Source organism: Phocoena sinus, chromosome 8, assembly GCF_008692025.1.
Source record: "Phocoena sinus isolate mPhoSin1 chromosome 8, mPhoSin1.pri, whole genome shotgun sequence".
Taxonomy (NCBI): Eukaryota; Metazoa; Chordata; class Mammalia; order Artiodactyla; family Phocoenidae; genus Phocoena; species Phocoena sinus.
The window spans coordinates 87132005-87157290 of NC_045770.1; the positions used below are offsets into that span (position 1 = coordinate 87132005).

Consider the following 25286-nt stretch of genomic DNA (forward strand, 5'->3'; position numbering starts at 1 on the left):
AATTGTGTTTATCTCTGTATCCTCAAGCCCTTCTAGCGTGGTACCTAGTAATAGATATGCATTATCTATTACAGCAACCATATGAAAAGAAATATCATTTGCCCTGTTTTATGGATACGCAATCCAAGACTTACAGGGATTAAACAGCTTGCTAGTAAGTGGTGGGAACAGGACTGGACTTCAGATTCATCTTCCTTCATGTTATTCACCCCCACACTGTTGTTGAACCCATGGGTAAGTTGATATTTATACATAGCCTGTCATCCCTAGCAATATGACTCTTCACTAACTATTTTTCCCTCGCACCCTTCTTTTACCTCCCTTACTGGATCCTGCAGCCACAGCTTCCCACAATCCTAGAGTCCCAGGACTGGAGAAAATATGGGGAGATGACAAAGGATCCATGACAGCCCCAGAGCATTTAGCCCTGGCCAAATGGAGAACTAAGGCAAGTGCTTCAGTAGTTTCCCCTTATGTATGAAGGACACCAAATGGGAAAAATACCAGTGCTTTCTCAGGTCCAGTCTAGGCTCTGAGGCATGGAAATCACCCAGAAGCAAATGTGACCTCTTTTCATCCTCTGTAGACACTTGGGCAGCAGGAAGAGGAGAAGCCAGCTCTTTGCCCTCCTTCACCATCTCCCTGCCTTTATCAAAACGAAACGATTTCCCCTTTTCCCATCCCCCAGTTACAAAAGTGGTACATGTTCTTCGTAGAAAAATGTAGAAAATACAGACAACTATAATATAGAAAGAAGAAATCAGCCAGTCTTCTGCTACCTGCAGTAGTTTGTAAACTTTCAGTACTTTTTTCTAAAATTGAGGATTCTTGAGCCTCACTCAGAACATCTAATTTGGTAGTTCTGAGTTCTGCTTTTTTAGTGTACAGCCTGGTACACATGGTCAATACTCCATACTTCGAAACACAGCAGTGAGAAAGCTGATTAATATTATGGTGCTTTGCCTTTCAGATAGAAGAGTCCTATTATTCTATATATAATTGACCTTTGAACAACATGGTTTGAACTGCACGGGTCCACTTACATGAGGATTTTTTTCGATAGTAAATACTATAGGGGCTTCCCTAGTGGCGCAGTGGTTGAGAGTCCGCCTGCTGATGCAGGGGACGCGGGTTCGTGCCCCGGTCCGGGAAAATCCCACATGCCGCGGAGCAGCTGGGCCCGTGAGCTGAGCCTGCGCGTCCAGAGCCTGTGCTCCGCAACGGGAGAGGCCACAACAGTGAGAGGCCCGCGTACCGCAAAAAAAAAAAAAAAAAAAGGTAAATACTATAGTATCGAAACTACACGATCTGCAGTTGGTTGAATCTGTGGATGCAGAACCCAGAACTGCGGGTGTGGAGGAATCCCATAACGGAGGGCTGACTTAGTCATACAGGGACTTTCAACTGCATAGAGGGTCAGCGGGCTGGCTCCCCAACCCCAGTGTTGTTCAAGAGTTATATAACTATTATTCTATGTGTGTATATATATATAAAACTATAACTATACACACACACACACACACACACAGTTTATGTCCTGCTTTTTTCACCGAACATTATTTCTTATAAATACATACATTTTATCATTTGAATCCACTTCTATCTTTGAACCCCAGTTTAGGAAACTAAAATCCTGAATGCCAGTCTGCCGTTATTGCCAAGCGGAACCTTTACATGATAAGGCATTTCTCTTTCCTTCCTAATAGCATAAGCAGATTCTGTGTTTGTTCGTTTGTGTTTTGAGGCAGGCATGATAGTCACAGTCTGAGGTTATTCAGGCACAATGGAAACTGAGTTAATGCAAAGTCAGATACACAATCGTGTAGTCAGCTTCAAGCTATCTGTTTCACAGCATCTACCTCCCCACTGGTCAGGGTATCTCCCATCATGTGACAGAATGAATAAATGCAGGGCACAGTGGGAAGTCTGAAGCCATTGCTCCATTCCCTCCACTTTATAGGTGAGGACGCTGAGGTGCCAGGGTAGTAAAGGTTCTTGCCCAAGGTCACCCAGGCAATTACAGCAGAGCTCAAGAAGGTCGATGGCTTTTAGGACTATAGCTCTGTAGTTTTCCCAGTAAAGAGAAGTTTTGTCCATTTGACAAGGATGTGGAAAAATTGGAACTCTCATAAATTTTGGGGGGGGGGATGTAAAAAGGTATAGTGACTTTGGAATATGACCTGCCAGTTACTCAGAAGGTTAAACATAAGAGTTGCTGTGTGATCCAGCAATTCCATCCTGGAGTATATACCCAAGAGAAATGAAAAGATACATCCACACAAAAACTGCACACCAGTATTCATAGCAGCATTATTCATACTACCCAGGATGTGGAAACAACACAACCAATGTATGGGTAAATAAAATGTGGTATATCCACACAGTGGAAGACTATTTGGCAATGAAAAGCAATCAAGTCCTGACACGTGCTGCAACAAGGATAATCCTCAGAAGCATTAAGCTGAGTGAAAGAAGTCATTCACAAAAGACCTGATATTGCGTGATTCCTTTTTCTGTTTGTGGTGATAAAAATGTTCTGAAATTGACTGTGATGATCGCACAACTCTCTGAATATTCTAGAAACCACCAACTTGTCTGGTAATGTGAATTATATCTCAGTAAAGCTGTTGAGAGAGATTACTGTCTGAATCACTTCTTTCAGGCCTTCACTTGAATTGTCAGCAGCGAATAGTCCTTTTTCTTTCTCCTCTCCTCTTCTAGACAGGAATGAGGTTCAGAAATCGAATGTTAGCCTCTGTCAGGGGGAGGCAGTATTTTACAGTTATTAAAAGCTCACTGGGACCGATACCGTCCAGAGTTGATAACTATGCAGTCTTGAGCAGATCCTGTGCTTAACCTCTCCATTTCTCAGTGTTTTTGTTTTTTCAGCTGCAAAATAGAGGATAGTAGTACATCCTTCATAGGGTTGTTAGGAAGATTAAATGAGATAATGCATTTAAAATGCTTAGGACAACATCCTGTAAATGATGGCTGCTGCTAGCTTTCTCCTAGTCCTGAGACCCACCCCACTGTTTCCAGTAGAAGGGCAAGGGTACATGGGGGTAGTTTCCCCCCCTCACCCCCTCCAGGAGTTTAGGAGATCTTCTAATACTGGTGGAGAAAAATAAGCCACCTGTTCATAACTAAGTGGATTCTGCACTTTGATCAGTTAACACTTTCTGGCATTAGTGACACTTACAGATTTCAGGTTTTAAAGGGCCATTGCTACCTCTTCGAGTGATAATGACATGCAAATAAATTGAGTTAAATCTCCATAGTTGAGACCCCTAGGTGTTGCTGCCTGGCTGGCTGACTCTGTGGGCCTTGCATGGCCGCCTTGCCTGTTGTTGGTTCTGTGTCTATTGCCCATTCAAGTCAAGGCAGATATATCTGCCTTGGGGAGTGTGCAGCTGTGTGTCCATATATTCCCAATGGAAACAAATCAGTGCCTAGAAGCAATTATGTTTATTGTTATGGAGCAAACTCTCTAGTTAGCAAAACTGCCTGGTGCCAAATTAAAAGAAAATAGAGAAATTAAGAGCCACAAAAGAAATCATGTGTGGCATTTAAGAGACACATTAGGAGATATAGCCCCACTTTAAAGTAAACACCACTGAGATTCTGGTTCCCTCCCTACTTTCCGTTTCCCTTCGGCTTTACCCTTTGGCTGTTCTCTTTCTTGGAGCCCCAGAGCTCCTAATTGAAGCACCATACAAATCAACTCTAGGCATTTTAAAACTAGGTGGACGTGGTCTCTGAGCTGCCTAGTGGGCTGGAGCATTGTTAGAAATCAAAGGGATTGAGCTTTAAATGGCTTAATAAAATTAACGCATTGTGATGTCCTTCTCCCCCGCTCCAGCTCCTCTCTGCACTGACAGGAGCCTTGATAATTTACTCTTAGCCAGAGCTTAAAGGGCTTATTACATGGCCAACGTGAAGAAGGGAGTGGAGCTGTCAGGGCTCCCCCATAGCAGCCACACTTCACGTTTCCAGTGTAGGATTGTATTAGACATTTAATTTAGGAGCCTGGATAGCTAGGTATAGAACTTTTTGTGATAATAGTGATAAAAACCACCCAGAGTTTTATTTAAGGGTCTCCTTATTTCCTGTCCCCCTCCCTCCCCTTTTCCTTTTAGTTCAACCTCATTCAGCTAGGAAATAAAATTCAGGTTTACTCAAGGAAAAATGTGGGGTTTCCCTTTTTTGATATCTTAAGGCTAAAGCTACAGAATGCAGCCTCAGTCAACCAGGTCTGTGTGTCAATGCTTGTGTGTATGTATGAATGTAAAATTTGAAAACTGGTCTCTCCCCTGATTGCCTCTGCATTCAGCCAAAAGGCAAAATCCGCCAGGGCTCTGTGGTTGTGTAGAACACTTCCATTCAACCCGTGATCCAGTTGACCTCCGCCCCATTGCTGAATAGCTTTTGTTTACTTTTTTAGCAGGTGAAACAGATTCTATGATATCACCTTAATTCCTAGCTCAACCTGATTAATTAGACATTTATAATCTCCATTTTACAGATGAAGAAACATTTAAGAGGTATATTGACTTGTCCAAGGCCACAGGGTTAACGATGGCAATAAATTGCCTTTCTATGATTGCTGTATGGAAATAGTAGAAGTTGTAGGGAGTTATTAACTTTTTAGTTTTAGAAGATGGGTTGGCAATAGTATACAAATGTAGAGTTTGTTCAGACTTTTAGGGAAAAAATGTTAGATTGAGTATGCCATGCTTTCCTTTACTTTTATGTTGAAAGAGCACAGACATTGGAGCCAGATGACCCGAGTCCAAATACTGGCACTTATTACGTCCATCATTTGATTTGTCTGAGCCTTCGGTTTCATCAATAAAATGAGACAAATATTATGTTTTTATTAATGAGTATCCTGCAAATGGAAACTTTTGAGGAGGAGATAAGAAATGATGGAAGATGATTGGTATCACAGCTTTTGATGGTCCAGAAAGTATTTTAGAAACTGTAGTTAACAAGCCCTATGGTTCTTAGGTTAGCAGATTGTTAGCTGCTCAAGGAGGTGTAGTAGGGTTTCAGTCGGCTAAAGAGAGCAAATATAATAGAGACAAGTTTGAGGTTGGGGAGCTGACTATACCTCCAGACTCTGTGCAGGTGCTGAGGGGCAGGATGTGACCTGTCCTTCCGGTGCTTTGCTTCTGTGTTGTGGAAGTGGACAGCATCTGATCTTATCAAACTGGAAAAGGCTCACTCACAGCCTGTGGCTATCTACTGAAACAGGGGCTAGGAGCCTCTCATTGACATCCGTGCTCTTCAGTGCCTAGGATGTGTGAGGAAGTCCTTCCTGTGTTCCTTTGGGAAATTTGAATCTGTACTCCCAAGGGCGTAAGTTCTCTTTCTCTAAGAGAACTGGCTGGGGCTCTGTATCTGTGAGAGTTCGGTGGGTACCATAGGAAAAGCCCACAATAAATGCTCACAGTTACTGTTATCTGGACCAGCAGAACAGTTCTGCTGATGTGTCTATGTTCCCAGAGAGTACTAAGTTCTTTCCATGTATTATTTTGTGTAAACTTCACAAAAATATCTATGAAAAACTTTCACCTTTCTGAGCTTCAGAAGCATAGAGTTAGCAGAGCCAGTACTGCAGTCTTTCTCTGTCACCACAGACTCCACCAGCTTTACTATTCCGACCCTCTGTAGCAAAGAAGACTCAGAAAACATGAGACCTACATCTCAGTGCCCTTTCCTGACTCTTCTTGGTGGCAGACAGCTGTTTTGGTTTTGTGGTTTCTGTAGTATACAGATAGCTGTGGCTTTTCAGGAAAGGTGTGTGGCTAGAGAACTGAAATGGAGGTGAGGGGTGAGTCTTGTTTTAATGTAATTGCTTTAATCTTCAGCGGATAAAATAGGCTTTCTTTGTATACTCAAGTCTGAGAGGTTTAAAAATAGTATAATTTCTGTTTAGTTGCCCCTGAAGCTTTCAGTGGCACCTTCTACTTCCCACTTCCTACACAGTAACTTCTGAAGCAGAAGCTGTCTATTTTATACACAGGTTAAGGCAGAAAGAAAGCTAGAAAAGAAGGTGGAATAGAAGCTCTCACTCATATTCTTGTTTGTTGTAGGCCCTGGGTGTCTCAGGGGACCCGTTCTTCTACTTTCACATTTCTACAGGGGACACCCAGAATTTTTTTTCTTTTCACTCAGGAAAAGTGTTGCTCAGAAGTTTATAATTGCTTTCTTTATTGCCACCCTGGGGTCAGGCAGAGAGAAGCATCTTAAGAGCGAGCAATAGTACCCATTCAAAGTGAGCCCAGCATCCCTCTTGAACTCTTCTCTGGTGCCTCCAGATCAGTGCCATGACGCTGTGTTACACATCAAGTTGTCATGGCAATAAATTCATAGCAGCTGACAGCATGAACAGGTGGTCCTGGGAGGAGACAGTGCTTGGCAATGATGACACAGCCATAGTGGTTGGATCTCCGTCTCTCACACTGGGGCTACTTGTCAGTCCGCTGTGACTGTGTCTCAGATGACTGGGGCACACAGTTGCTATCCACTTCACAGCTGATTAGTAGATTCAGGTGTTTACTAGGACCTTTCAAGTACACAGCCTCTAGGAAACATAGTCCTGAGCCTCTAATGCTCTGTGTATGTGTGTGCGCGTGTACCTGTGTATTTATGTTTGTGTGTCGAGGAGGGAAAACCATGAAAGGGAGGAAGTTCAGAAGAAGCGTATTACAGGGTCATATGCATGAAGCTGATAAAGAACAACAGCGTACTTAGGCTCAAGTACCAAAATTTGTAGCCTCAGGGAGAAGCGTGCTGGCAAGAAATAGAGGAAGGCTGGAGTGTTCTGACTGAAATATGGGGTTCATGTCCAAGGGAATGCGATTCTGAAAGTCAAAGGTACAAGCCAAGCCAAAGACTATATAAGGCAAATCTAAGGTCTAAACACGAAGAAGGAGAGCTTGAAGAGCACGTATAGTTACTAAGTCTGAAGGGCAAAAGGTAGGATTTGAGGTCAAGATTAGGAAGCCAAGGATTCAGGGCCAAGTGGAGATGAGAAAGGAGAGAAAGCTGGCCTGGAACAAGTTGGAGGTAGGATCAGAATCCTAAATAGTTTCTTCAAATCACTCAGAAGCTCTTTGTGTCTTAGAATTGTGTTTCGGCAGATTAGTGGTTCAAGTGAGAGTGGGGCTGGGTTAAAGGGTCTAGGTTGCGGGGGGGCAGGTGGAGCCTAAATGGAGCATATGAGTGTAGAGAATGGGTATAGTTATTTAGTGGGGAGTGGTGGGAAAGGGGTGCAAGAAGGGGTGTTCATAGGTAAAGGGGGAGGCTTCTTCAGCCAGACTGTGGTGGAGAGGCAGGTGCGGGATGGCTTCTGACAGTCAGAAGGTATTGACCGCCATGATGTGCCAGACCTTAAGCAAAGATGTTTTAATTTCTCCTCCAGATATTAAGTCAAGGCACCTATTATCTAGTGGAGAAAATAAAACTTGATTCCAGAGTTTAGAGCCTGGGTGATTGCCTAAACTGTGGTATCGTTAAGGGGGAGAGGGGAACAGGACAAGGTTTGAAGGGAAGATATGAAAGAATAATGTTGTGGTTAGAAGGCAGATTATGTAGTCAAACTATGTGGGTTCAGACTCCACCTTTGCCACCTACTATGTGTGTGAATTTGGGCAGGTTTCTTATCCCCACTGTGCGTCAGTTTCTTCATCTATGAAATTGATATAATAATAATTGCTACCTCATGGTATCATTGTGATGATTAATTGAAGTAGCGCATGTAAAGTGCTTAGAATAGTGCCTAATATGTAAGTGCCCAGAATGGTAGCAGTGACAATCATGAGGAGGAGGGAGAGGATTCAGTGTGATGCTTGATGATTTAAGTAATAGGAAAGTATCCAGGTGGAGACACACATCAAAAGGAATGGTGAGCCTAGAGACCTCAAGAAAAAACCCAGGCTTAGGAGCCATCTGCATGGAGATGGTAGTTGAATTGCAAAGATGGGATGAAACTGCTAAGGAGGAGGTTATAGAGAGAAAGCAGTTTTGTACCCAGAGGGCATTTAACAATGCCTGGAGACTCTTCTGGTTGTCATAATTGGGGCTGGGGAGCAGTGCTACTGTCTCTACTACATAGAGGCCAGGGATGCTGCTACATATTTTACAGTGCACAGGACATTTCCCCACAACAGAGAAATACTGACCCCAAATGTCAGTAGTGCCAAGGTTGAAAAACTCTGAGTTTCTCAATCGCAGCTGTCTGGAGAGTGTGTGTAAAATTGCAGGGATGAAGCTGATAAACAGAAAGCCGGGGAAGTCCAAGGTCATAGAAACCATGAGAGGAGAGAAATTAAAGACTGAGGGGTATCAGCAGTGCTAAATGATAACAGACAGGTCAGTAGTGAGAGCAAATGGAGTTGGTAACTAGTAGACTCTTTAGTGCTGGAGGAGACCGGGCAGCAGGCTTTATGTGACTTTCTAAATAAGATTGGTGGTTAAAAGTAGGAGGGGAGGCAGCACTGCCATAGGAAAAGGCTTATTCTGCATTCTTCTTTACTTCTTATTTTGACTGTGTTACCCTAACAACTTCTAGGTCAGATTCCTAGTCCCCTGATGCCCCTCTTGTTTTAGCAACAAGTGTGATTAGAGGAAAATCTGGATTAGTGAATTAGTTCCAAGAGTATAAAATTTGTGCAGCTATATCATTTTAGAGATAAAAGGAAGGTTGAGTTTAGCTTTTCATTTTTAATAGCTCAGGAACCTGAGGCCCTGAGAGATTCAGTGACTTGTCCAAAGTCACGCAGCTGGTTGGTTCTGAAAACATCCACGGCCTCTGACTCCCCATTCCGAGTGCTCTCTTCTGTGCCAGGTTGCTTTCTGGTGGTCTCATAATGGTTCTCAGAGGCTCAGTTTCCTTTTCAGGAGGAGGTTACTAGATAGAGTGGTTGTCAGAGCCCTGACCTGGAAAAGGCTGACCTGAGGTGAATCTTTGCTCCATAGCTTACCTGCTGCGTAATTCCGGGCCAGTGACTTTACCACTGTGGGCTTCAGTTCCCCTACCATAAAATGAAAGTATTATTGCCTGCCTGAGGATTAAATCAGAAACACGTCTGTGATGGCACCTGGAATGCTGCCTGCACGTGGTCGCTCTTAATATCTTCATCGTTATTATTCATAAGACTGTATCTTTGTCGCAGATTAAAAGGCAAGAGAATGTCCAGTGACAGGAACCAGGCAAAAGTTAGGCATGCCATCTGTTTCTCCCCACCTTGCTCCTAACTCCATCTCCTACTTTGTGATAAGAGCAGTATCATGAGGGTTGGTGCTGCTGTGTTTATACAAGGTTTTGAAGCACATGTCTCTCCAGTATATTGTGATGATGTCTGTTTGTCATTGATGAGCCTGTCACTCAATGGATCAGTTAGACATTTTTCAGAGTTTTTCCAGACACTAAACCTGGCTCTTCTGAGGAGCCCCAGGATGACTGAGGGTCCCATAGAGGAATGTTCAAATGGCAGGAGCAGCACATGCTAAAAGTGCTTAGTTGTTGTGGAAACCATTATTTTAACTTTAGTTGAAAAGGACTTTTAAAAACCTTTGGTTTGTGGTAGAAAAGTGGAATCAGATTAGGAAGGAAAGGTCTAGTATTTACTGGGAAGGCAAAGAATAAAATGTTGACATGTTTGAGACTAAGGTTCAAGCCGAAGAATTGTCCTGCCTGGCCCTTTGGATGCTCAGCCCACCCCCAGACTTTCTCTAGGCTCCACTTCAGTGGCTATTTCGTTTTCTGTTTTAATTGTACTAACGTTTAAAAATAGACTTTATTTCTTAGAATAGTTTTAGATTCTCAGAAAAACTGAGCAAAAAATAGCATTCCCATATGCCCCCTGCCTCCACAGATACAGCCTCCAACATCAGTATCCCACGCCAGAGTGGTGCATTTGTTACAGTCAGTGAAACTGCATCATTATTACCCAAAGTCCATAGTTTACATTAGGGTTCACTCTTTGTGGTGTACATTCTGTGGGTTTGCAAAAATGCACAGTGACATATTATCTACCACTACAGTATCATACAGAATATTTTCACTGCCCTAAGAATCCTCTGTGTTCTGCCTGTTCATCCTCTCTCCCCAAACCTCTGACATCCACTGAGCTTATTACTGTCTCCATAGCCTTTTCTAGAATTTCATACAGTTGGAATCATACAGGTTGAATTCTTTCATTTAGTCATATGCATTTAAGGTTCTTCCATGTCTTTTCATGGCTTGATAGCTCTTTTTTTACACTGAATAATATTCCGTTGTCTGAATGTATCACAGTTTATTCATCCATGTACCTACTTAAAGACATGTTGGTTGCTTCCAAGTTTTGGCAATTGTGAATAAAGCTGTAAACATCCATGTGCAGGTTTTTGTGTGGACCTAAATGTTCAGCTCCTTTGGGTAAATAGCAAGGAGCGTAATCGCTGGATCCCATGGTAAGCGTATGTAGTTTTCTAAGAAATTGCCAAACTGTTTTCCAAAGTGGCTGCACCATTTTGCATTCTCATCAGCAGTGAATGAGAGCTGCTCTACATCCTCATCAGCATTTGGTGGTGTGATTGTTCACATTTGGGCCATTCTAATAGGCGTGTAGTGGTATCTCAGTGTTGTTTTGATTTGCATTTCCCTAATGACATATCATGTTGAGAATCTTTCCAATGCTTATTTGTCACCTCTATATCTTCTTTGATGAGATGTCTGTTCAGGTCATTGGCTCATTTTTTAATTGGGTTTTCTTATTGTTGAGTTTTAAGAGTTCTTTGTATATGTTGATAACAGTCCTTTATCAGGTGTGTTTTCTTCCAGTCTGTGTCTTGCCTTCTCATTCTCTTAAGTGTCATTCTCAGAGAACAAGTTTTTTAATTTTAATGAAGTCCAGCTTATCAATTATTTCTTTCATGGATAGTGCCTTTGGAATTGTATCTAAAAAGTCATCACCATACCCAAGGTCATCTATGTTATCTTCTAGGAGTTTTATAGTTTTGCATTTTACATTTAGGTCCATGATTATTTTGAATTAATTTTTGTGAAAGATATAAGATCCCTGGCTAGATTCTTTCCTTTTTTTTTTTGCATGTGGACGTCCAGTTGTTTCAGCATCATTTGTTAAAAAGACTGTGTTTTCTCCATTTGTATTGCCTGTGCTCCTTTGTTCAATATCAGCTGACTGTATTTATGTGGATCTATTTATGAGCTCTGTTCTGTTCCACTGATATATTTGCTTGTTCTTTCAGCAATACCACACTGTCTTGATTACTGTAGCTTTATAGTAAGTCTTTAAGTTGAGTAGTGTCAGTCTTCTGACTTTGTTCTTTTTCTTCAGTATTGTATTGACTATTAGGGGGCTTTTACCTCTCCATGTAAACTTTAGAATCAGTTTGTTAATATCCATAAAAAAATTGCTGGGATTTTGATTGGGACTGCATTGAATTCATAGATCAAGTTGGGAAGAACTGACATCTTGACAATTTTCAGTCTTCCTGTCTATGAACATGGACTGTCTTTACATTTTTTTCTCCTTTGATTTCTTTCATTTCTCCTTTGATTTCTTTCATTTTCAGTTTTCCTCATATACACTTTGTACATATTTTGTTCAATTTATACCTAAGTATTTCATTTTGGGGGTACTAATATAAATGGTATTGTGTTTTAAAATTCAAATTCCATTTGTTTACTGATGGTATATATAGGGAAGTGATTGACTTTTATATATTAGCTCTGTATCTGGCAACTTTGTTATAGCTGCTTATTAGTTCCAGGAGCTTTTTTTGATGACTCTTTTGGATTTTCTACATAGATGATCGTGTCAGTTGTGAACAAAGGCTGTTTTATTTCTACCTTCTCAACGTGTAAACCTTTTATTTCCTTTGTCTTTTGAAAAGGAGTAGTGAGAGGAAACATACTTACCTTGTTTTTGATCTTAGCAGGAGAAGTCTAGTTTCTCACCATTAAGTATGTTAGCTGTAGATTTTTTGTATATTTTTTATGAAGTTGAGAAAGTTCTCTGTTCCTAGTTTGCTGATGGTTTTTATCATAAATAGACATTAGATTTTGTCGGGAGCTTTTTTTGCATCTACTGATGTGATCATGTGATTTTTCTTCTTTAGCCTGTTGATGGTAGATCATATGAACTGGTTCTCAAATGTTGAACCAGCCTTGCATACCCAGGATAAATCCCACTTAGTCGTGGTATATAATTCCTTTTATACATTGTTGGATTCAATTCGCTAATATCTTACTGAGGATTTAACTTCTTTTTGAGCCATATTTCTTTTTAAAAATTACTCTTCAAGAAAAGATAAGTGTTACACATTATTGTAGAAAATTTGGACTGAAAAGTAAAAAAAAGAAAAGTACCCTTAATTCCAGCACTCAGAGATAGCCACTCTCCAACATTTTGGTATATTTCTTATAGTCTTTTATAATACAAATAATAATACAGCAGCAGTAAATATCACATTACTTCATTGAGTGCATACGTGAAGTAACTAAGTGATAACTGAGGTAGAGATCCCATGGTACTCTTAACCAAATGAGGAAAGGAGGTAAAGAAGATACAAATGACTGCTTTTGTCTAGCGGCTGCTGATGAAGATGAGAAAAATGGTTTGGCAAGAGATTAAATGTTCGTTTTAATAACGTTTCTCTACCCTTCTCAACACCCCATTGTAAAATCCAAGCAATCCAGGATTCTAACCACGTTGTCAGGAAAATGTTTGCCATCCCTCAGAATGTTGGTAATAGAATGTAGTTCACAGTTTTTGTTTTTTTCATAGGTCTTATCTGCTGTGTTTCTAGCCTGTTGGATAATTTTCCAAGCCTTAGGAGTGGACAGTTGTTTTATTCACAAATAGTGGCACTTCCACTCATACACAAAAGACACAGGAAAATGGGAGATCCAGCCATCCACTGAAAAAGGACTCTGTCCTACTTGTTGATGAAGCTCTTCCCTTGTCTGCCCTCACTGGAGCCTGGCAGAGGTTTGCAAGGAGCTCTCTCGAGGTAAAATGCCAGAATAAACCCCAGGCTATACAGAAGGCTTAACTTAGAGATTTCCTACCTGGAAGTTTCCATAGACACTGGCATGCTGAGAGGGTGCCATGCTGTGGGAGTGAGGACAGATTGCAGCATTGAAAATGTTCCATTTTCTGCTTTTTTATTATACTCTTTTTGAATAGTAGTCATTCAGAAGAGGAAAAGGGGAGTAAAAATGGACTTTTTCACCTTTGGGGAGGTATTTAGCATCTTCACACTCTATTTCATGCACTTCACAAGTTTTTTAGTCATTTTTGGAATGGGCTCCTTTAAAGTTACTTGCAGGAAATTTGGCTAAGAGAACAAGTATTTCTGAAAGCTTCAATCATTGTAGACTCAGATGCTTTTCCTTTGTGTAGCTTCCTGCTTCTGACCCTGTTCCATCTTTCTCAGTTCATCCCAGCAATGTTTTTCTGGAACAAATCTCTCTTAAGCCATCATGCTTTCTAGCTATTATGCTTGTTGTTTTTATAATCTGCCTATAATAAAAATGTAAATAAAACCTTGGTTTCCTAGAGGCCAGCTAGCTGGGAGGTAATGGCTTCCAGCCTGTGTCAAACACATTAAATGCTGGTGTTTTTTAAGTACAAGCTCTTAATTCAAGGTTTTATGTGTTTAATTATGTGTGTGTTAATATAAAGGGCCAGTCTGCATGCCTCTTGGATCTGGTCTAGCTTAGAAATATTAACTATAAGAGCATAAAGAAAGTACCATGGAATGAGACTTAGCTCTTCAAATGTATATCCTTTATCCCAAGATTCACTTCAGGGGAACAAACATCCTAGTGGGGATAACAACAGAAGCAACCTGTTAACTGAAGAAATATCTCAGTTAAGAAGAAATAAATATGAAGAACCTGAAGCAGGCAGAAAGGGATCATTAGAGGCAATGTGTTATAGCAGGAACTACACTGACTAGACCAGAGGAAAGTTGGTTTCTAAACCATACTTTGTTACTGTACCTCTCTGGGACCTTTTTTTTTCCAACCTGTAAAGTTGGACTCAGCTCTAGTAAGAACTATCAGATGTTCACTAGTTAGTTCTGACGATTCACAAATAAGCTGCTTATTTTTTCAAATTACAATGCTGTGTTTAAGTAATTTTAGAAAATGCTATATTTAAGTAATATCTGCTTTTCACCTAATGCAACCATAATGAAGATATGTCAACTTGCTTACAACCTAGGGCTTTAAAGTTTTAACAACTTAGGGACCAATCAATTGACCAAAGAGAACAAACTCTTTTTACGGTTTTGTTTGTGTAGAGCAGCGGTCCCCAACCTTTTTGGCACCAGGGAGCAGTTTTGTGGAAAACAGTTTTTCCACGGACTGGTGAGGGGGGAGTGGTTTCAGGATGATTCAAGCACATTACATTTATTGTGTACTTTATTTCTGTTATTATTACATTGTAATATATAATGAAATAATTACGCAACTCACCATGATGCAGAATCGGTGGAAGCCCTGAGCTTGTTTTCACTTGCCACTCACCAATAGGGTTTTTTTTTTTTTAACTTTCAAAATCCTTTCAAATTCATGATTGATATTTTTTATTTTTATTTATTTATTTATTTTTTAACATCTTTATTGGGGTATAATTGCTTTACAATGGTGTGTTAGTTTCTGCTTTATAACAAAGTGAATCAGTTATACATATACATATGTTCCCATATGTCTTCCCTCTTGCGTCTCCCTCCCTGCCACCAATAGGGTTTTGATATGAGTCTGCAAGCAATTGATTTGTTATGGTCTCTGTGCAGTCAGACCTCTCTGCTACTGATAAACTGTATTTGCAGCCGCTCCCCAGTGCTGGCATCACCGCCTCAGCTCCACCTCAGATCATCAGGCATTAGATTCTCATAAGGAGCGCACAACCTAGACCCCTCGCGTGTGCAGTTCACAGTAGGGTTCGCGCTCCTATGAGAATCTAATGCCGCCGCTGATCTGACAGGAGATGGGGCTCAGGTGGTAATGTGAGCAATGGGGAGCGGCTGTAAATACACATGAAGCTTTGCTTGCTCACCTGCTCACTGCTCATCTCCTGCTCTGCAACCCGGTTCCTAACTGGGGGTCTGGGGACCCCTGCTGTGGAGGACCCAGGTCCCTCAGGTGTGATTTTCCTGGAGAGCACTACCAGTGCCCTAGGAAGTACTTCAGGGAGGAAGGGGAGATTCTTCTTTTAACCGGAGTGGTTTTACTTTTGGTTCTATTATACTTTGGGGTTCTACATTAAGACTTTGTTTGGGGCAAGGGAAGTTCTGTGGCTTTAAAAAGATTTGACAGTTACCAGTAGATCCTATTTTAAAAAAGGAATCTTTTACATCACCAGTTTTATCATTCTGTGATATATCCTGCCTTCTCTCTTCTCTGCTTATGAAGAATTTTCTCTGTGGACATAACTCGTGTGTGGTATACTCAAGAGTATGGGACTGTCACTCTCACCTTTGGGGAGCTGCAGGATAGAGGCTGAAGAAGTTCTAGGAAACCTAGTCAAATGATGTCAGTGGCTCCCAACTAGCAGGTGCTGATGCAAAGGGCCTGCTGCTCCTGGAGAACTGTGAAGTTTATAGCAGGATGGAGTTTTAATGATGAGGTGAAATGAAACCTGAAAGGGAGTTTTGTAAGTTGTTTCATTCCTGCCGTTGGTAGGAGTCCTTTCTCCAGAGTACTCAACCTACCACTTGCCTAATCCCCCAGGGTGTCTCTCCTTTGGGCTCTGGATTTAAATAAATGCCCTGACCCAGAATTTGTTCTTGCCATTTTGAGCTAGGTTGGAAAATACCTGTCTGTTGATTAGTAGAGAACTGGAATGAGAAGGCAGCATAGAGTAAATTATTCTGCTTTCAATTCTCATTTGTGGCCTGATCTGTATAAAAATAAATTGCATAAAATAAAGGTTGAAAGTAAAGGAAAATAGCGAATTTAATTTTTAAAAACCATGATTTATTCACCTACTGAAGTGTAGTCCCCACCTTTCCTGACTGTAATGTCAACTTCCTAACTTCAAACCACATGTGTATGTGATGTCTAGTAAAATAGGTTGTGAGTCAGTTTTTATTATGCAGTCCATTTTTAGTCACTTGGAAGAGCTTTTCTTAGGAATTCAGAAAAGTTCATGCCTTAGCTAAAACTTCCTAGGATAGTCTCTAAGAGAAGTTCCTAGGTCTTATAAGACCAAATTTATTTCAAGGGTAGAGATCCATGTCCACTGATAAATGATCACCATAGAGCATAGCAGCCTTGAAATGTACACACTAAAAATAAAAAGGAATTATATAAATAAACACAAATCACAGTTCTCAATCTGATAAAGAACTTGCCGGGGCATTAATAATATTTAACACTCCCCCCCCGCTTTTCTTTAGCACCAGGGAGAGTACCTGCAAAGAGTATATGAATTCATGAGGGCTTATGTCACTTAGTCACTTGATATGTGAATGGGTACATGTCCTACAGGCCTTATTTTGAATTGACGTTTTTATGGCAGTGTTACAAAAGATGCTTAAAGTATCAAGCCTATTTCAATTTTTAAGAGGCTAATAAAAAATGGCCTCATCTTACCCTCTCCTTTAGTCTTTCTCTTTCTCAATCTCCTTTTTAGGTTTTCCCAGTTAGACTTCTCTTCTGACAGACTGTTATAGTGAACAGAGCACCAGACTGGGAGCAAGAAGGTTGGAGAACTTTGTGTCTCCTAAAAGATTGCAACTGGGTCTGTTTCCTTACCTGTGAAAGAAAGGGGTTCACTTAGATGACAGCCACTTTCTCTTTTAGCTCTAAAATTCTCTATTGACTTTTGTCCTTTGGTCTACTGTTCTGCCTCTTCCCTGTTTCCTACCTCAGCTTCTCAATATGCATAGTTGTTTAAAAGTACTCATAAAATAAACATGGTTATGAGGAAACATTAAGTGTAGTTATTGGCAAGATGTGGAGTTTAGAAGTTCTTATTTTGGTAGTTTCTCATTTTGTTTGCCTTATGCCCTAGCCAAATACAGCCTAGAGTCATATTTTAATTATTCTGCATAGTTGTTGCAAAATAAAACAGTAATATATTTTCACCCATCAGAGAGTAAAGATTTAAAGACTTGATGATATCCAATATCAGTAAAGGTGTAGGCAAATGCTTACTTTCACACATTGTTCTGGGAATGTAATTGGTGCATCCTTTTTTGGAGGGCAATTTGGCAGTATCAGTCAGTAATTTTAGAATATATATAAATTAATTCAGTGACTCCAGAGGTTTCTAAAGAAATTCATGTATGGATATTAAGAGGTATAGCCAATGATGTTCATGGCTGTATTGTTCATAAAAGCAAAAAATTGGAAATATCCTGTATTTCCATTAAGAAGGGAAATATTTAATGGATATATTTATCCTTTTCTCTCTCTATATAAATATCCATATCTGTATATACCTGTATCATACAGACATTAAAAATAATACAATGAATGAATTGCTCTGTATGTACTAACATATTTTAAGTAGAAAAGCAAGACACAGACCATATGTTCACCATGATCCATTTACATAAAAACAACATAATTGTCTGTACACATACAGGTATACTTTGTTTTACTGTGCTTCACTTTATTGTGCCTTGCAGATACTGTGTGTCTTACTAATTGAAGGTTTATAGCAACCCTACATCGAGCAGTGCTATTTTTCTAATAGCATTTGCTCACTTCATGTCCCTGTGTCACATTTTGGTAATTCTTGTAGTATTTCAAACTTTTTCATTATTATTGTACTTGTTATGTTGATCTGTGATCAGTGATCTTGATGTTACCATTGCAAAAAGATTATGACTCGCTGAAGGCTCAAATGATGGTTAGCATTTTTTAGCAAGGAAGTATTTTTACTTAAGGTATGTACATTTTTGTAGACATAATGCTATTGCATACTCAATAGACTACAGTATAGTATAAACACAACTTTTATATGTACTAAGAAACCAAAAATCTTGTGTGCCTCTTTATTATAATATTCATTTTACCGTGGTGGTCTAGAACAGAACCCACAGTGTCTCCAAGGTATGCCTGTATATGAATTGATACATAACTAAAATAGAAAAATGGCTGGAAGGACATGTATCAAACTGTTAACAGTAATTATCCCCTGAGAAGGAAAAAGGTATTGGGATAGAGAGAGAAGAGGAATTTCTTTTTCTTTTTTTTTAATATACACTCATCTATTAAATTTTTAAAAATTAATCATATATTACTGGTATAAACATAAACAAAGGAGAGATTGGAACCAAGATGGTGGAGTAGAAGGACGTGCTCTCACTCTCTCTTGTGGGAACACCAGATTCACAGCTAGTTGCTGGACAGTCATCGACAGGAAGACACTGGAACTCACCAAAAAAGATACCTCACATCCAAAGACAAAGGAGGAGCCACAATGAGATGGTACAAGGGGCACAATCACAGTAAAATCAAATCCCATAACTGCTGGGTGGGTGACTCACAGACTGGAGAACACTTATATCACAGAAGTCCACCCACTGGAGTGAAGGTTCTGAGCCCCACGTCAGGCTTTCCAACCTGGGTTTCTGGCAATGGGAGGAGGAATTCCTAGAGAATCAGACTTTGAAGGCTACTGGGATTTGATTGCAGGACTTCGACAAAACTGGGGGAAACAGAGACTCCACTCTTGCAGGGCACACACAAAGTAGTGTGCACATCAGGACCCAGGGGAAGGAGCAGTGACCCCAGGCTACACTGAACCAGACCTAACTGCCAATGTTGGAGGGTCTCCAGCAGAGGCAGGGGGTGGCTGTGTCTCACCGTGGGGACAAGTACACTGGCAGCAGAAACTCTGGGAAGTACTCCTTGGCGTGAGCCCTCCCAGAGTCTGCCATTAGCCCCACCAAAGAGCCCCAGTAGGCTTCAGTGTTCAGTTGCCTCAGGCCAAACAACCAACAGGGAGGGAACCCAGCCCCACCCATCAGCAGTCAATTGGATTAAAGTTTTACTGAGCTCTGCCCACCAGAGCAACAGTCAGCTCTACCCACCACCAGTCGCTCCCATCAGGAAACTTGCATAAGCCTCTTAGATAGCCTCATCCACCAGAGGGCAGACAGCAGAAACAAGAAGAACTACAATCCTGCAGCCTGTGGAACAAAAACCACATTCACAGAAAGATAGACAAGATGAAAAGGCAGAGGGCTACGTACCAGATAAAGGAACAAGATAAAACCCCAGAAAAACAACTAAATGAAGTGGAGATAGGCAATCTTCCAGAAAAAGAATTCAGAGTAATGATAGTGAATATGATCCAGGACCTCAGAAAAAGAATGGAGGCAAAGATCGAGAAGATGCAAGAAATGTTTAACAAAGACCTAGAAGAATTAAAGAACAAACAAACAGAGATGAACAATGCAATAACTGAAATGAAAACGACACTAGAAGGAATCAATAGCAGAATGACTGAGGCAGAACGGATAAGTGACCTGGAAGACAGAATGGTGGAATTCACTGCTGTGGAACAGAATAAAGAAAAAAGAATGAAAAGAAATGAAGACAGCCTAAGAGACCTCTAGGACAACATTAAACACAACAACATTCGCATTATAGGGGTCCCAGAAGGAGAAGAGAGACAGAAAGGACCCGAGAAAATATTTGAAGAGATTATAGTGGAAAACTTCCCTAACATGGGAATGGAAATAAGCCACCCCAGTCCAGGAAGCACAGAGAGTCCCAGGCAGGATAAACCCAAGGAGAAACACTCTGGGACACATAGTAATCAAATCAGCAAAAATTAAAGACAAAGAAAAATTATTAAAAGCAGCAAGGGAAAAATGACAAATAACATACAAGGGAACTCCCATAAGGTTAACAGCTGATTTCTCAGCAGAAACTCTACAAGCCAGAAGGGAGTGACGGCATGATATACTTAAAGTGATGAAAGGGAAGAACCTACAACCAAGATTACTCTACCTGGCAAGGATCTCATTCAGATTCGATGAAGAAATCAAAAGCTTTACAGACAAGCAAAAGCTAAGAGAATTCACCACCAAACCAGCTCTACAACAAATGCTAAAGGAACTTATCTAAGTGGGATGCACAAGAGAAGAAAAAGACCTACAAAAAAAACCCCAAAACAATTAAGAAAATGGTAATAGGAACATACATATCGATAATTACCTTAAATGTGAATGGATTAAATGCTCCAACCAAAAGACACAGGCTTGCTGAATGGATATAAAAACAAGACCCATGTATATGCTGTCTACAAGAGACCCACTTCAGACCTACGGACACATTCAGACTGAAAGTGAAGGGATGGAAAAAGATATTCCGTGCCAACGGAAATCAAAAGAAAGCTGGAGTAGCAATACTCATACCAGATAAAATCGACTTTAAAATAAAGAATGTTACAAGAGACAAGGAAGGACACTGCATAATGATCAAGGGATCAATCCAAGAAGAAGACATAAGAATTATGACTATATATGCACCCAACATAGGAGCACCTCAATACATAAGGCAACTGCTAACAGCTATAAAAGAGGAAATCGACAGTAACACAATAGTACTGTGGGACTTTAACACCTCACTTACACCAATGGACAGATCATCCAAAATGAAAATAAATAAGGAAACAGAAGCTTTAAATGACACAATAGACCAGACAGATTTAATTGATATTCATAGGACATTCCATCCTAAAACAGCAGATTATACTTTCTTCTCAAGTGTACACGGAACATTCTCCAGGATAGATCACATCCTGGGTCACAAATCAAGCCTCAGTAAATTTAAGAAAATTAAAATTATATCAAGCATTTTTTCTGACCACAACGCTACAAGATTAGAAATGAATTACAGGGAAAACAACATAAAAAACACAAACACATGGAGGCTAAACAGTATGTTACTAAGTAACCAACAGATCACTGAGGAAATCAAAGAGGAAATCAAAAAATACCTAGACACAAATGACAATGAAAACACGATGATCCAAAACCTATGGGGTGCAGCAAAAGCAGTTCTAAGAGGGAAATTTGTAGCTATACAAGCCTACCTCAAGAAACAAGAAAAATAAACAATCTGTTACACCTAAAGGAACTAGAGAAAGAAGGACAAGCAAAACCAAAGGTTAGCAGAGGAAAGAAATCATAAATATCAGAGCAGAAATAAATGAAATAGAAACAAAGAAAACAGTAGCAAAGATGGATAAAACTAAAAGCTGGTTCTTTGAGAAGATAAACAAAATTGATAAACCATTAGCGAGACTCATCAAGAAAAAGAGGGAGAGGACTCAAATCAATAAAATTAGAAATGAAAAAGGAGAAGTTACAGCAGACACTGTGGAAATACAAAGCATCCTAAGCATGCCTACTACAGGCAACTCTATGCCAATAAAATGGACAACCGTAGAAAGGTATAACCTTCCAAGACTGAACCAGGAAGAAATAGAAAATATGAACAGACCAGTCACAAGTAATGAAATTGAAACTGTGATTAAAAATCTTACAACAAACAAAAGTCCAGAACCAAATGGCTTCACAGGTGAATTCTATCAAACATTTAGAGAAGAGCTAACAGCCATCCTTCTCAAACTCTTCCAAAAATTTGCAGAGGAAGGAACACTCCCAAACTCATTCTATGAGGCCACCATCACCCTGATACGAAAACCAGACAAAGATACTACAAAAAAAGAAAATTACAGACCAATATCACTGACGAATATAGATGCAAAAATCCTCAACAAAATACTAGCAAACAGAATCCAGCAACACATTAAAAGGATCATACACCATGATCAAGTGGGATTTATCCCAGGGATGCAAGGATTCTTCAATATATGCATATCAATCAATGTGATACACAATATTAACAAATTGAAGAAGAAAAACCATATGACCATCTCAATAGATGCACAAAAAGCTTTTGACAAAGTTCGACACTCATTTATGATAAAAACTCTCCAGAAAGTGGGCATAGAAGGAACCTATGTCAACATAATAAAGACCATTTACGACAAACCCACAGCAAACATCATACTCAATGGTGAAAAACTGAAAACATTTCCTCGAAGATCAGGAACAAGACAAGGATGTCCACTCTCACTGTTATTATTCAACATATTTTTGGAAGTCCTAGCCACGGCAGAGAAGAAAAAGAAATAAAAGGAATACAAATTAGAAAAGAAGAAGTAAAACTGTCACTGTTTGCAGATGAAATGATACTATATATAGAGAATCCTAAAGATGCCACCAGAAAACTACTAGAGCTAATCAGTGAATTTGGTAAAGTTACAGGATACAAAATTAATGTACAGAAATCTCTTGCATTCCTATACACTAATGATGAAAAATCTGAAAGAGAAATTAAGGAAACACTCCCATTTACCATTGCAACAAAAAGAGTAAAATACCTAGGAATAAACCTACCTAGAGAGACAAAAAACCTGATGAAAGAAATTAAAGATGATACCAACAGATGGAGAGATATACCATGTTCTTGGATTGGAAGAATCAATATTGTGAGAATGACTATACTACCCAAAGCAATCTACAGATTCAATGCAATCCCTATCAAATTACCAATGGCATTTTTTTACGGAACTAGAACAAAAAATGTTAAAATTTATATGGAGACACAAGAGACCCCGAATAGCCAAAGCAGTCTTGAGGGAAAAAAAATGGAGCTGGAGGAATCAGACTCCCTGACTTCAGACTATACTATAAAGTTACAGTAATCAAGACAATATGGTACTGGCACAAAAACAGAAACATAGATCAATGGAACAAGACAGAAAGCCCAGAGGTGAACCCATGCACCTATGATCAACTAATCTATGACAAAGGAGGCAAGGATATACAATGGAGAAAAGACAGTCTCTTCATTAAGTGGTGCTGGGAAAACTGGATGTAAAAGAATGAAATTAGAACACTCCCTAACACCATACCCAAAAATAAACTCAAAATGGATTAGAGACCTAAATGTAAGACTGGACACTATAAAACTCTTAGAGGAAGACATCGGAAGAAGACTCTTTGACATAAATCACAGCAAGATCTTTTTTGATCCACCTCCTAGAGTAATGGAAATAAATCCTAAAATAAACAAATGGGACCTAGTGAAACTTCAAATCTTTTGTCCAGCAAAGGAAACCATAAAGAAGACGAAAAGACACCCCTCAGAATGAGAAAAAATATTTGCAAACGAATCAACAGACAAAGGATTAATCTCCAAAATATATAAACAGCTCATGCAGCTCAATATTAAAAAAAACAAACAAGCCAATGCAAAAATGGGCAGTAGACATAAATATACATTTCTCCAAACAAGACATACAGATGGCCAAGAAACACATGAAAAGCTGCTCAATATCACTAATTATTAGAGAAATGCAAATCAGAACTACAATGAGGTATCACCTCACACCAGTTAGAATGGGCATCATCAGAAAATCTACAAACAACAAATGCTGGAGAGGGTGTGGAGTAAAGGGAACCCTCTTGCACTGTTGGTGGGAATGTAAATTGATAGAGCCACTATGGAGAACAGTATGGAGGTTCCTTAAAAAACTAAACATAGAATTACCATATGATCCAGCAATCCCATTACTGGGCATATACCCAGAGAAAACCATAATTCAAAAAGACACAGGCACCCCAGTGTTCATTGCAGCACTCTTTACAATAGCCAGGTCATGGAAGCAACCTAAATGCCCACCGACAGATGAATGGATAAAGAAGAAGTGGTACATATATACAATGGAATATTACTTAGCCATAAAAAGGAACGAAACTGGGTCATTTGTTGAGACGTGGATGGGTCTAGAGACTGTCATACAGAGTGAAATAAGTCAGAACGAGAAAAACAAATATAGTGTATTAACGCATATATGTGGAACCTAGAAAAATGGTACAGATGAACTGGTTTGCAGGGCAGAAATAGAGACACAGATGTAGAGAACAAACTTATGGACACCAAGGTGGGGGAGAGCCGTGGGGTGGTGGTGGTCATGGTTTGATGAATTGGGAGATTGGGATTGACATGTATACACTGATGTGGATAAAACTGATGACTAATAAGAACCTGCTGTATAAAAAAAATAAATAAAATTCAAAAAATAAATAAAGGAAAAAGTAAAAAGGACAGATAAGGAATTACTTCCTAAAGAATGAAAAAGGTAAGAAAGATTAGTGGGAAATTCATCAACGATATTAGAGGAGCATTGTTCAGAGGATATTCCCAAAACTTCAGGGTCCCTTAGGACCCATGGTTTGTTTGTGTTTTGGTCAGGACTGCCTAGCACTTACAATAATAGCTCTACTCTTCCATTTCTTTGTGTGTCCAACTTATTCTTAATTGTCTGTTTTCTACAGGTAACCCGGGACCAGATGAAGGTGTTTATACAGCAGGAATTTAAGAAAGTTCAAAAAGTGATTGCTGATGAGGAGCAGAAGGCCCTTCATTTAGTGGACATCCAGGAAGCAATGGCCACAGCTCATGTGACTGAGATACTGGCAGACATCCAGTCCCATATGGATAGGTTGATGACTCAGATGGCCCAAGCCAAGGAACAACTTGATACCTCTAATGAATCAGCTGAGCCAAAGGCAGAGGTAAAGGAGAATTCCTATAATAATTAGCACAAGAAATAGGCAGAAACTGACTGCCATGTTTGTTAATTCTGGAAATTTCCCCATTTGGTCCCTAAACATGAATAGATTGAAAGCTTAGATAGTACGTAAGTGTTTAGATTGGTGTGTAAACCAGTTTGGAAGTATTGGCTGCTAGGGCCTGTGCTCAGCAACTAGGCCTAGCAGAATATTTGTACACCATGACTTAAAGGAGTATAGTCAGTGGGGCAAATACTATTCACAGTTAATAAGGGAAGCCAGAAATCACAGCCGGAGAAGAGGGCAATTGACAGATCCCAAGTTGTGAAATGAGCCTATAAATATGGGCTGAGTGGGAGTAAGTCAGGAAGTGGAGCATAAAGCAGGCCAAAATAAAAGATTTTGGACTGATTCTGTGAATAGTAAAAAGGTGCCTCAGGCTGGCTTTTATATGGAGCTAACTGCATAAATTGGGGGCATGACTGTTAGATTAAGAGAGGCATGTGGGCTAGAGCATTGTGAGGATCAAAAAAAGTATGAATGAAAGACACAAGATAAATGTTGAATCACTGTTTTAGTCATTACATTCATTGTTATTTTGTAATAGGAATAAAAGAATGTTAGATATTTTACCAAACAACATATTCAGGCAT

General features: G+C 39.8%; 1 protein-coding gene across 5 annotated transcripts in view; it reads left to right on the forward strand.

The window, feature by feature from the left end:
• Positions 1-25286, forward strand: part of TRIM44 (tripartite motif containing 44) — a 118810-nt gene that overhangs the window by 25247 nt on the left and 68277 nt on the right. For all 5 annotated transcript variants that reach the window (XR_004351120.1, XM_032640527.1, XM_032640525.1 and 2 more), the window contains exon 3: positions 24397-24636. Coding sequence is in view for 4 of the 5 variants with exons in the window: in XM_032640527.1 (XP_032496418.1) it covers positions 24397-24636 (240 nt within the window). In the remaining variant the exon portion in view is untranslated. The remainder of the gene's footprint in view (positions 1-24396; positions 24637-25286) is intronic.